The sequence below is a fragment of the Lepidochelys kempii genome, chromosome 1, assembly GCF_965140265.1.
Source record: "Lepidochelys kempii isolate rLepKem1 chromosome 1, rLepKem1.hap2, whole genome shotgun sequence".
Taxonomy (NCBI): Eukaryota; Metazoa; Chordata; order Testudines; family Cheloniidae; genus Lepidochelys; species Lepidochelys kempii.
In genome coordinates, this window is record NC_133256.1 from 227820084 (window position 1) to 227833645 (window position 13562).

Sequence of the window (13562 nt, forward strand, 5' to 3'; positions counted from 1 at the left end):
TTGCCTGGTTTAGTACCCATAACAAGACAGAAAGGAAGAAAGAAAAACCTCCCCTTCTTAATGCAAAAGAAACAGCAACTATGGAGTTTTCATAGTATATTGTCTGAGTTTACAGAAAACAATGAAGAGAGTCAAACAGGACAATGAGAATTAAATGCATTACTTGCCTATCAGCAATACTGGAGGGTTTATCTCCAATAGGAACCAACATTCCACCCCAGAGAGTTGCTGAAAAAACCTTAGGAAAAAAGCAAAATTTGTTTTTTAAAATTGTGTATTATTCAGATACCGTATAACAGAGTTGGTCAAATTCTGCCATTCAAGACACATGCAGAGCTCCCACTGGCTTTACTAGGAGCTACGCGAGATCAGAATATGCTTGTGTGCAGTATCTAATCTCTAACAAATGTATTTTCAGAAGAACTGTTGGCCACTGCTGCCCTCTTTCTGAAGTATGTAGCGTTACATTATCAGAAGAATTGTTAAAGTATCGTGCTATTTTTCAATTTGAAAAAGTCAAGTCTGGCTCCCACGCTCTCAGCCGTTTTCATATCTTGCCCCTCTCATGCTTTTCCCCAAAATAAAATGGTCATTTTGACATCAGTTGCTCCCTGTGATTTCAACATTAGAACACACTTTATCCCTAGAAAACATCTATTAAGAATGGAAGCTATATGGCCCCTGTAATTTAAAAAAAAAAACAACCTTATCTACTAGCCTACATAGCATAACATATTGGGTAAATTTACTGGTAACCAAATCACAATAATAAACTATACTGGTAGCCTGCACTGAGTGTACAAAATAGAAGGAAAATACTGTTGTGCAGCTGGGTCTCCCAAAAGTCTATAGTCAAATAAAAAATAAAAAGTATAGTTTTACTGCAGATACAGACTCTCAGTACACACAACCTAAACACAGAAGGCCAAATTTTTACACATTCCCTTACAATAAATAATACTTTAACCATTTCTTCAGTGGTGCTACTTGCAAATTATTATTCTGAATGAGTATGGATGACAGAATCTGGCCCAGAATTATTAATGGAAGTAGTAAGTAGACAGCAGTTCAGAGCCATGTGTGCACTCCTGTAGTGCATTTTATGTTAAACCGACTCAAAAGTTTAATTTCCTGTAAGTAAATGGACTAGTAGAATGTAGCAAGCAACAGCAACAAAGAAGCAGTGCTAAATCTCTACAACTTCTGTATGACTAAAGCATATCTTCCAGAAAGGCATTCAGTTTTGATTTGAAGACATCAATAAATAAAGAATCCACCATTTCCCTTGGTAGTTTCTCCCAGTGGTTGTTCACACCAAATGTTAAAAATCTATGCCTTATTTCTAAACTGAATTTGTCTGGTTTCCACTTCCAGCCACTGGTTCTTGTTATGTCTTTCTCTGCTAGATTAAAGAGCTCTTTAGTACCTGGTATTTCATCCCCATAAAATACTTATACTCTGTAATCAAGTTACGGCTCAATCTTCTTTTTGATAAGCTAAACAAATTAAGCTCTTTAGGGCTCTCACTCCAAGTTATTTTCTCCAGCCCTCTAATCATTCTTGTGGTTCTTTTCTGCACCCTCTCCAATTTTTCAACATGTTTTTTAAAATATGGACACCAGCACTGTATGCAGTATTCTAGTATTGATTTCACCAATACCATTTACAGACGTAAAACCACCTCCCTATTCCTATTCACTACTCTCCTGTTTACATATCTAAAGATCACATTTGCCCTCTTTTCCTACAACATTGCATGGGAGCACGTCCACTATAACCCATAAATCCTTTTCAGAGTTACTCCTTTTCAGGACATAGTCACCCATTCTGAAAGTATGGACTGCATTCCTAGTTTCTAGATGTATAACTTTGCACTTAGCCATATTGAAATGCATTTTCTTTGAACTGGCCCAGTTTACCAAGCAATCCAGATTGCTCTGTATGATTGCACTGCTCCCATCAATATTTACCAGTGTGTCAATCTTTGTGTCATCCATAAATTATATCAGCAGTGATTTCAAATTTACACTTCCAGATCAGACACGAAAGGGTTGAATACTGTCAGGCTTAGTACTGATTTCTGAGGAACACTGCCAGTAGAAACACCCCTATTCAATTATGATTCCCCTTGACAATGACGGTTTGAAATCTGTCAGCCAGCCAGTTTTGAATCCGTTTAACAAGGGGTCTATTGATACTGTGTAATGTTAATTTTTTAAATCAAACTACATAATGCTAATTTTTTAAACCAGAATGTCACGTGGTACTAAGTCAAATATATTACAACAGTCTAAGTATATTACATCTATGCAGATTACTTTTATCTGCTAAACTGGTCATCTCAACATAGAATGAAATCAGGTTTGTCTGACATTATCTTTTTTCCATAAAGCCATGCTGACTGGCATTAATTATATTCTATCCTTTAATTCTTTATCAATTAATTCCACGATCAGTTATTCCATTATTTTGCCTAGGACGGATTTAAAGTTAATTGGCCTATAGTTACCTGGGTTATCCTGCTTGCCTTTTTAAAATAGTGGCACAATATTTGCGTTGTTCTCATCATCTGAAATGTTTCTGGTATTCAAGATTTATTAAAAATTAATATCAGTGGTTCAGAGATCTGCTCAGCCAATTCTTTTAGGACTACTGGGTGCAAGTTATCCAGGCCAGCTAATATTTATCCCTAGTAGATTATATTTAACATCCTCTTTAGTTACTAATGAGCTGGAAAGTACTTCATTCTCATATGATACAAGCACATCATCCTCATTCTCTCCAAGTACAGAAGAAATATTTACTGAGCACTTCTGCCTTATCAGCACTATTAACAACAATTCTACCATCTCCATCTAGTAGTGAGCCTTCACCATTGCTAGGTTTCTTCTGTTCCTAATATACTTAAAATCTCTTCCTTTATTGTTCTGAGCCCTGCCTATTGTTTTTTTCCTGATATGTTAAGCTTCCCTTAACAGTTTTCTGCAGTTCACAACTTCTACTGTATATTGATTGTTCTCTATCTTCCCTTTTTTCCATTTGTTATACATTGCCTTTTAACTTCTTATTTAATGGGAGATACAGGGTTAAAAACTGAACATACTGCCTTGAAAGCCCCCAAACACAGTACCATTTGCCTTCCACTGCCCATCTATTTTCAGTCACACCTTGATACAGAGAAGCAAGCTGATTATACAGCAGCACTACTAAAGTCACTCCAATAGCGCACTATCACAATCAAAACAGCACATGATTTAATTGAACCTCCTAAAAATCATCATCTGATAGCACATTAATGGTTTCCTGAAAGCTTTTTTGGTTGAAACTTGTGTTACCTCAAAAAGTTCATCTTGCTTCCCCAAAGCAAGGGCCCCCTCTTGTACTGACTCAAGTTTGAAGCATAGAAGATGCCTGCATTTGTTTTTCATGGTATATTATCTCTTTCCCACCCTAACACACCTGACCTCAGAGATTTCTTTTAACCAAAGAGGGACCTCTTCCAAAACCAGTAACATTGCTCCACTTAAGACAACCAGTTGGTCAGTGGAGAATGATGCAATGAGCTATCCTCTACTCATAGGCTGAGAGAGTACTGCCTTTCTGCTACCATTCCCCTCAGATATTAAAGTGTTTGGTTCGTGTTTCACCTTAAAAGTCTTCATTTCTATCATACAAGTGAAAGTATGAAAAAAGCTTTAGCACAAATATTGTGCTAAAGTTATTAAAAATAAGGGGCTGTGGACAACTACATTCAAATTTATCGGCTAAAGATACCACACAATGATAAATTTCAAGGTGTTAGATGTAAGAAGAACCAGTGTATGCATGAAACTTCTGGTATTTATCCATCATTCTGGGACATCTACAGTGGACCCAAGAGAACAGAATTAGAGATCCTAAAGAGGGGTTTTTAAACAGATAAATTCAAATGTATTTGTGTGCTTAATGCTCTCCACAGTTTGGTATGTTGGGGATTCAACGTATAATGTTAGCACAATTTTGGGGTTAGCTTTCCAGTTCACCATCATTAGTTTTACATAGAAGATAACAAAAACATGAAGATAATAATGGTGATAACAGGTACATAACCATAAACTCATAGTACTATTATAATCAAACAAAAATGTATAACTAAAATCTAGGCAGACAAGACTGACCAGAAAATTTATAATCAAGGGAAGAAGAAATATAAGCTAAAGGGTCCAACCAATCAATGAGAAAGCTAATAACAGTATCTATGGACAGAAGATCCACATAATATAGCTACATCAAACTGAATTCCTTTTTAAGGGAAAACATTTCTCACACCTAATTGTCTGAGTTATCCATTCTCTTCAAAAAGTCCAGCTTTCAAATTTCTATGACAGATGCAGAAGTGTCACATAAAAAGAGATTAATACGATGAGAAAAATAATACATATTAATTCTAAGGCAAATCAAAGTATCTACACATCTAGCTTTAGTCAGTAAAATCTTTTTGAAGGCACGATGAAAAAGGGTCATGAGAAACATTCAATTCACCCCACTTGTTACATTAGGAAGTGAACTGAAAATGTTTAAATACTTACTGAATCCCATAAAAGTTGCTTATTCAGCTGAAGCTCAAAGTCCTCTTTTAGAAAGGACACATCTCCACCTGAGTAGCCGGCTAGCTCCTAGGAAAAAACAAACTTTTAAGATACCACAAACACGCATATTTTGGAGGCCCACCCCCCTTCCTAACATAATTCATCTAAGGCTGTGTCACCATCAGCAGTGTTCTCTATGTAGACAACAGCAGTTTCCACATTGGCATGGTTGGGCAACCGAATTCAACACCTGTGAAAAAACACAACTGAGTCCTAGAGAAATGAAAGGTCAACCACACTTTCTTACCACGGATGTTAAATATGGCTACCCCTTTCTACACCACTTGTTGTCAACAAGACCTTGGTGGAATGGGGCAACAGTGTTTGACACCTAACATCAAACAGTTGAAGCTTTTTCCATGAAACAGTAACATTTCAGTTAGTAAAATATAACTGAAGACTATAAAAGTAGAAAAGGAGTACTTGTGGCACATTAGAGACTAACCAATTTATTTGAGCATAAGCTTTCGTGAGCTACAGCTCACTTCATCGGATGCATTCAGTGGAAAATACAGTGAGGAGATTTATATACACACAGAAAATGAAAAAATGGGTGTTATACACACTGTAAGGAGAGTGATCACTTAAGATGAGCTATTACCAGCAGGAGAGAAGGGGTGGGGGGCAGGGGGGGAGAAAAGGGAGGGAGGGAGGGAAGGGGAAAGATTTTGTAGTGATAATCAAGGTGGGCCATTTCCAGCAGTTAACAAGAACATCTGAGGAACAGTGGGGGGGAGGAGGTGGGGGAATAAACATGGGGAAATAGTTTTACATTGTGTAATGACCCATCCACTCCCAGTCTTTATTCAAGCCTAAAGTTAATTGTATCCAGTTTGCAAATTAGACTCCAATGAGAGACTGCTGAATTGGAATTGTTTTTGAAGTCTTTTTGTTGTAATAGTGCGACTTTTAGGTCTGTAATCGAGTGACCAGAGAGACTGAAGTGTTCTCCAACTGGTTTATGAATGTTATAATTCTTGACATCTGATTTGTGTCCATTTATTCTTTTACGTAGAGACTGTCCAGTCTGACCAATGTACATGGCAGACAGACATTGCTGGCACATGATGGCATATATCACATTGGTAGATGTGCAGGTGAACGAGCCTCTGATAGTGTGGCTGATGTGATTAGGCCCTATGATGGTGTCCCCTGAATAGATATGTGGGCACAGTTGGCAACGGGCTTTGTTGCAAGGATAGGTTCCCGGGTTAGTGGTTCTGTTGTGTGGTATGTGGTTGCTGGTGAGTATTTGTTTCAGGTTGGGGGCCTGTCTCCCAAGATTTGTGAGTGATGGGTCGCCCTTCAGGATAGGTTGTAGATCCTTGATGATGCGTTGGAGAGGTTTTAGGGGACTGAAGGGGATGGCTAGTGGCATTCTGTTGTTTTCTTTGTTGGGCCTGTCCTGTAGTAGGTGACTTCTGGGTACTCTTCTGGCTGTGACAATTTGTTCCTTCACTTCAGCAGGTGGGTATCATAGTTGTAAGAATGCTTGACAGAGACCTTGTAGGTGTTTGTCTCTGCCTGAAGGGTTGGAGCAAATGCGGTTGTATCGTAGAGCTTGGCTGTAGTCAATGGATTGTGTGGTGTGGTCTGGGTGAAAGCTGGAGGCATGTAGGCAGGAATAGCGGTCAGTAGGTTTCCGGTATAGGGTGGTGTTTATGTGACCATCACTTATTAGCGCCGTAGTGTCCAGGAAGTGGATCTCTTGTGTGCACTGGTCCAGGCTGAGGTTGATGGTAGGATGGAAATTGTTGAAATCATGGTGGAATTCCTCAAGGGCTTCTTTTCCATGGGTCCAGATGATGATGTCATCAACGTAGCGCAAGTAGAGTAGGGGCATTAGGGGACGAGAGCTGAGGATGCGTTGTTCTAAGTCAGCCATAAAAATGTTGGCATACTGTGGGGCCATGCAGGTAACCCATATCAGTGCTTCTGATTTGAAGGTATACATTGTCCCCAAATGTGAAATAGTTATGGGTAAGGACAAAGTCACAAAGTTCAGCCACCAGGTTTGCCGTGACATTATCGGGGATAGCGTTCTTGACGGCTTGTAGTCCATCTTTGTGTGGAATGTTGGTGTAGAGGGCTTCTACATCCATAGTGGCCAGGATGGCGTTTTCAGGAAGATCACCGATGGACTGTAGTTTCCTCAGGAAGTCAGTGGTGTCTCTAAGATAGCTAGGACTGCTGGTAGCTTAGGGCCTGAGGAGGGAGTCTACATAACCAGACAATCCTGCTGTCAGGGTGCCAATGCCGGAGATGGGGCGTCCAGGATTTCCAGGTTTATGGATCTTGGGTAGCAGATAGAATGCCCCAGGTTGGGGTTCTAGGGGTGTGTCTGTGCGGATTTGTTCTTGTGCTTTTTCACAGAGTTTCTTGAGCAAATGCTGTAGTTTGTTTTGGTAACCTTCAGTGGGATCAGAGGGTAATGTCTTGTAGAAAGTGGTGTTGGAGAGCTGCCTAGCAGCCTCTTGTTCATATTCTAATCTATTCATGATGACGACAGCACCTCCTTTGTCAGCCTTTTTGATTATGAGGTCAGAGTTGTTTCTGAAGCTGTGGATGGCATTGTGTTCTGCACGGCTGAGGTTATGGGGCAAGTGATGCTGCTTTTCCACAATTTCAGCCCGTGCACATCGGCAGAAGCACTCTATGTAGAAGTCCAGTCTGTTGTTTCGACCTTCGGGAGGAGTCCACCCAGAATCCTTCTTTTTGTAGTCTTGGTAGGAAGGTCTCCGTGGGTTAGTATGTTGTTCAGAGGTGTGTTGGAAATATTCCCTGAGTCGGAGACGTCGAAAATAGGATTCTAGGTCACCACAGAACTGTATCATGTTCGTGGGGGTGGAGGAGCAGAAGTCCAGGCCCCGAGACAGGACAGATTCTTCTGCTGGGCTAAGAGTATAGTTGGATAGATTAACAATATTGCTGGGTGGGTTAAGGGAACCACTGTTGTGGCCCCTTGTGGCATGTAGTAGTTTAGATAGTTTAGCGTCCTTTTTCTTTTGTAGAGAAGCAAAGTGTGTGTTGTAAATGGCTTGTCTAGTTTTTGTAAAGTCCATCCATGAGGAAGTTTGTGTGGAAGGTTGGTTTTTATGAGAGTATCCAGTTTTGAAAGCTTATTCTTAATCCTTCCCTGTTTGCTGTAGAGGATGTTGATCAGGTGGTTCCGCAGTTTCTTTGAGAGCGTGTGGCACAAGCTGTCAGCATAGTCTATATGGTATGTAGATTGTAATGGATTTTTTTTACCTTCAGTCCTTTTTGTACGATGTCCATCTGATTGCATTTGGAAAGGAAGATGTCTGTCTGTATCTGTACAAGTTTTTTCATGAAGTTGATAGTTTTCCATTCCATACGGCTAAATGCAGTGCCTTGCATAATGACAGGTTTCAGAGTAGCAGCCGTGTTATTTGCGAATACAGACTAACATGGCTGCTACTCTGAAACCTATAAAAAGTAGAGTTGCATTATACGAAAATCTGGGTAAATGTATAGAATACAAGCAGCAAAACAGGATATTTTGTTTTGAACATCTAACGAACAATTGGCAATAATCAATAGTTTAGTAATCTTGTTCACAGTGTGCACTTTATCACATATGTATCCTTGAAAGAATCTCCATTTCTCCCACTTTACACCCTCCACTCCTTTCCCTATTAAGGTCCCAAATCAGTGTCACCATCTTTGCTTAGGAGGAACAAACAGGAAGTTTTCCAGTCTTGCTCTTATTTGATCCAAGTTGCTGCTCTAGTACTTCCAGACTTTGCTGGAAGGAAGGATGACATTTCAATTCACCATACAATCTAATGGTTAACGCATACATCTGAGAAGCTAATTGATTTAAGATGAAAGGCAAGTGAATAGTGGAAACCATTTTCTAAACTCATGCACATATCCTGAAAAGTTATTTTTATAAAAATAACTTAAGTGCAATGAACTTTAAAAGTCATGAATAGCTACGTAGTCTAGCCACATTAGGATGTGATGGTACAAAATGTTGTCTCAACTTCTATTTTGCCAGATGCAGTTTTGGTATGTGACAGTATTTTTTAACCAAAGAATTTAATGCCAATAGTTGAAGACTGTTTTGAAACAAAAACAATAAAAATATTGTTTATTTTCATATTTATATCTTCCTCTATAAAGAGAATTAGTGATTTAAAAATACACACTGGTGCCGAAAAGTGAACACAAAACTATTTTGAATGGATTTTCTTATATTCAATGTATTCTCTAACAATATATAAACTCAGAAATGAGCAGTATCAACCAGAAACAAAACGAAACAAACATGCTGCACACACTTATTACTGGAGTGCGCACTACCTGATTAATTTTCAGCAAAGCACCTCGTCTTGGCAAGATTGAAGAGTTCCGAGAATCGATTACCATGGCGTGCTAAAAAGACACAAAGTTATTTAACTGGTACAAGCTAGATATATTTTAAGCAAAGGAGGCGTTATTTGCCATCAGAAACTGGGCACATGCTGGGAGACAAGTAGCACTCTCAGGTTAAGACTAAATCATCTACATGGACTGGAGAGCCAAGAGAGGACCATGTGCCTATAGGATAACCCAATTCTGTGTTAACAGGCTGCATCAAAGACGCATCTGCTCTGTTGGCTGTGGTAGACCCCAGAAATGTAGTGTCTACAGTACCCAGCAGAAATTACTTGGTCATATGGCAACCCTTTTCAAATCCACTCGTAGTCCTGCATTTTGTGAGTTAAAATCAAAGACTGCAAAGTGCTGTGGTGATACAATGCTTACAAGCAACCCAGGAGCTCTGTAGGACAGAGGGAGGAACGCTCTCTTCTACTGTGTTCAGCAGCTTTTCAGAAAAAGATGTGGGAAGAAGGGAAAGGAAACCTCTCCCATGGAGCTCTGCAGGATGAGGAGGAGACCGCTAACCTTCCCTCCAGCCATGCAAAGTCCAGTGGTCACTGAAGATAAGTACTTTGCCTCGTGACCTGCTGGGTGATTTGTTGAGAGGAGTCGCGCTACGCAGTAGGTATCTGAGCACCAAACACACAGCCTGCAGTGATTATTAATGTTTCGAGCACCAGCGGCAGAGAGCGCTCTTTTGGCAACATTCACAGTTCCTATAGCATTCAAAAGCACGCGTATACCATTTACAATATGAAAAGCCTCACAGAGACAGAAGATTTAAGAGAGTGTCCACTTTCTTCTCGAACAGAAAAGGAGGCTGTTCTTGCAAGAGAGCCAAGCTCTCTCCAAACACCTTCCCACTTCAGTGTGTGATTGGTCTTCCATATGGGAAACTACAAATAAAGACATTTGAACAATACAGGAAGTGTTACAAGGGACAAATATAACATTTTCCTCACAAATTTTCATTTCTAATGCCTCATTTCTATGTGGAGGAGATGGGTACGTTTACTCTTTCTAAGTTGCTGTACTGGATGGGGGAAAATCAGTCACTCTTCCCCATCAGAGTAATATAATTCTATAAGCCAAGAAAATTCATCTCTTTATGTTTGGACAAACATTACTGAATCTTCTCCCAAATGAAACATTTTGAATTATGCGGATCCAGTGCCCTAGGAAAGCAGGTAGACATCTCTCTGAGATGAGGAAATCTTTAGTGCTAACCGTTTTGTAAGATGAAAGACTTAATTTGTTTTTGCTACAGGTGAAGTGAGATTCAATTCCAAGTAATACAATCTATCAAAAGGATGAAAAAAGTATTACTTGGAATTGTCGTCATCATTCATGTTAAGGCAAAATGATCATGGTGACATGTATTTTAGAAATCTACAGAAAAAACTAAAAACTAAACAAGTAGGCCTTGAACTGAGTACATCTAAACAATGTTTCAATTCCACAAGTTCTTGCAGTGAAACAGGCAAAGGGAGGTGCTATTGTGCTTACATTAAATTCTGTCGATAATCCCCTGTCAGTCTCACGAAGGGAGCTCCACGGGAACTGTCCAGTTACTTTATACAGGTTAACTGAAAAACTAAACAGAAAGAGTACATAGTGATTTGAAGTCAAAACTGTTAGAACGTGTAAAAGTTTAAAACTAAAGATGTGTTTCGGGAACCATCTGTGTGATGTTAACTAACAGAGGAGTAGGTGGCCCTTGATATTGGCACGAATCGTAAAAGCACAGATTTAAGTAGTCAATCTATACTAGAAGAGATATTAACGGTTTTATTTACTTATCAAAAGTGAAAGAAACAGTCAGTTACTCTAGCTCTCAAGCCAACTCTTATTAGTAATTTCACATCCCCACCTTCCCTTAAGGCTTTAGCAGGCAGCTGTCTATATCAAAGAAATCTGAGTGGAGTACAGAATTGTGGCTCATTTTATAATCTTATTTGTTAGAAACAAAAAAAGCTATAGTAAATAGTGACTAACATACAGGAACGCCTCACTTAAGGTTGTCCCGGTTAACGTTGTTTTGTTGTTCCGTTGCTGATCAATGAGGGAACACGGTCATTTAAAGTTGTGCAATGCTCCCTTCTAATGTCATTTGACAGCCACCTGCTTTGTCCACTGCTTGCAAGAAAAGCAGCCCGGTAGAACTAGCTGGTGGGGGCTTGGAACTAGGGTGGACTGGCAGCTCCTCTATCAGCTCCCCGCTCTCCTAAATTCCCTGTGCAGCAGCTACCCAGCAGGCTATCAATTGCTGGCAGTTCAGCTGTCCCTCCCCGCACTGCCCTGTGCTGCTCCTGCCCTCTGCCTTGGGGTGGGGCGAAAAGAGGGGGGCTAATGTTAAGGTGTCTGCCTCCCCCCTGCTCCTGCACCCCGCTTACCCCATCTTCCATAGAGCACGGGGGAAACACCAGTCCCGGAGGCAGCAGGTGAGGTAGGTCTCAGCTTGCTGATCTAATTAACAAGGCAGTGTTCTTAAGACAGGGATCAGCATACCTAAAGGGGAAATGCACATCTCTCTCACACACACAGGTGTGTGTCTCTGTCTCCTATGCTGTCTCCCCTTCCTTCATTCCTTCTGCCTTGTAGAGTGTGAGGCTACATTAACGAGTTAACTCTTGAGGGCTAGTTCATCATTTAGCAGTAAGGTATTCCCTGGGAAATATCCCACCCTCTGATTTCCTCACCTCAACCAAGCTTACAATCATCATTGCTGTGTACCAGTATTAAATTGTTTGTTTAAAACTTATACTGTGTGTGTGTAAAAAACTTCTCTGGAATCTAACCCCCCCATTTACATTAATTCTTATTGGGAAATTGGATTCGCTTAAAGTCGCATTTTTCAGGAACATAACTACAACGTTAAGTGAGGAGTTCCTGCATTCATTTAGAACAAGTTGTCCTTTCAAGTGAGAGGTCCTCCTGTTTGCAGGAGACTGATGGAAGCTGTTGCATTGTTATAGACATGAAATAGTACAGTGGCTCGTAAACTTTCCAGATTACTGTACCCCTTTCACGAGTGATTTGTCTTGCATACCCCAAGTTTCATCTCACTTAAAAGCTACTTGCTTCCAAAAATCAGACATAAAATACAAAAAAGTGTCACAGCACACTATTTCAGAAAAATTGCTTATGTTCTCATTTTTACCATACAATTGTAAAATAAATCAATTAGAATATAAATATTGTACTTACATTTCAGCACATAGTATATAGAGCAATACAAACAAGTCATTGTCTATATGACATTTTAGTTTGTATGGACTTTGCTAGTATTTTTTTTATGTAGCCTACTGTAAAAGTAGACAAATATCAAGATGAGTTGATACCACCCTGGAAAACCTCTATATAATCCCAGGGTATGTGTACCCCTGGTTGAGAGCCACTGAAGTAGAAGGTCAATTTTCACAGCTCAATGCATCAGAGTAAGTAAGATTGTGAATTGCATTCTAGTAGTTCTCCATACATGACAGTGAAAAATTTACATCTTGGAGATCTTACTAATGAAATCATATTTTGGACATATGTACTGGCAAACATTTCAAAACAAAACCAAACTGTAATGTGACTACCATTGTATTTCTTATAAGTTAATTTGCCATGTCTCTCACAGCTAATCACATCACAAGCATGGGAAGCAAAAAATTAAGATGTGAAGCTGGTAATTAAGCATTAGCCATAAAGAACCCAGTTTCAGATCCTAAATGGACTTCACAGTGCTGGTATTAACAAAAACATCTTTACACATGGAAATTAAGATAATGGGCCCAATTCACCTTGGCATAAGCAAACACTACTTCATTAACTTCAAACAACTCATCACTTTCACAAAGTAAACCTGGTCCATTGAAAAATAAAATGCGGGAGGCCAATACACCATTTTTGTTAGTTTTCAGAGAATGATCTCAATTTGAAATATTTCTGTTATTATGAAGAAATATTAGCGTATTCAGAAATTGTGTCTGTTTCCTACTTTCTTTCAAAGTTTCCAGGCTGTGGTTTGAAGAATGATAGGCCATATGAAGTTTCCTTTGTTCCATAGGAAAACTGGAAGGTCACCTTCTCTGCACGTCCAAAGAGATTAGGGAGTTTGAGCCCAAGAACCTAGGAGAAATGGAAAAAAAACATTTGCTACTATTGATTTTGCAAGAATAAGATACTGGCAAACAATTATATGTTGTAGAAAAATGTATTTATGGTACTAATGTCCGGGATTAGACATGGAAGCATTTTAAAAAGCCAATTTACTCATCACTATTTATGCTTTTCATATTTTTTTGCATTTCTCACAGCATTGACAATGAAAATTAATTACCTCAAATTTACTTTTGTTTATAGCCAGTATCACTTTCTGGTTCTTAGTACTGTAATATATGCTTTTCATTTTTGACTCTTTAAAAATATTTGTTTTTATTGGAATTTTGAACCATCACTATATTATTTGCTTTTAGACATGCAATTTACGTGTTATAATTTGAGTTGATAATGTCCTTTGTTCTGTTTAAAAAGTCCACAAAGTGTACAGCCTTTACAAAT

General features: G+C 39.2%; 1 protein-coding gene across 1 annotated transcript in view; it reads right to left on the reverse strand.

The window, feature by feature from the left end:
• Positions 1 to 13562, reverse strand: part of SAMM50 (SAMM50 sorting and assembly machinery component) — a 34071-nt gene that overhangs the window by 5639 nt on the left and 14870 nt on the right. The window contains exons 6-11 of the mRNA XM_073316621.1: positions 13000 to 13130; positions 10521 to 10608; positions 9782 to 9910; positions 8955 to 9026; positions 4569 to 4655; positions 168 to 238 (exon numbers count right to left, since the gene is read on the reverse strand). Coding sequence (XP_073172722.1) covers positions 168 to 238; positions 4569 to 4655; positions 8955 to 9026; positions 9782 to 9910; positions 10521 to 10608; positions 13000 to 13130 — 578 coding nt within the window. The remainder of the gene's footprint in view (positions 1 to 167; positions 239 to 4568; positions 4656 to 8954; positions 9027 to 9781; positions 9911 to 10520; positions 10609 to 12999; positions 13131 to 13562) is intronic.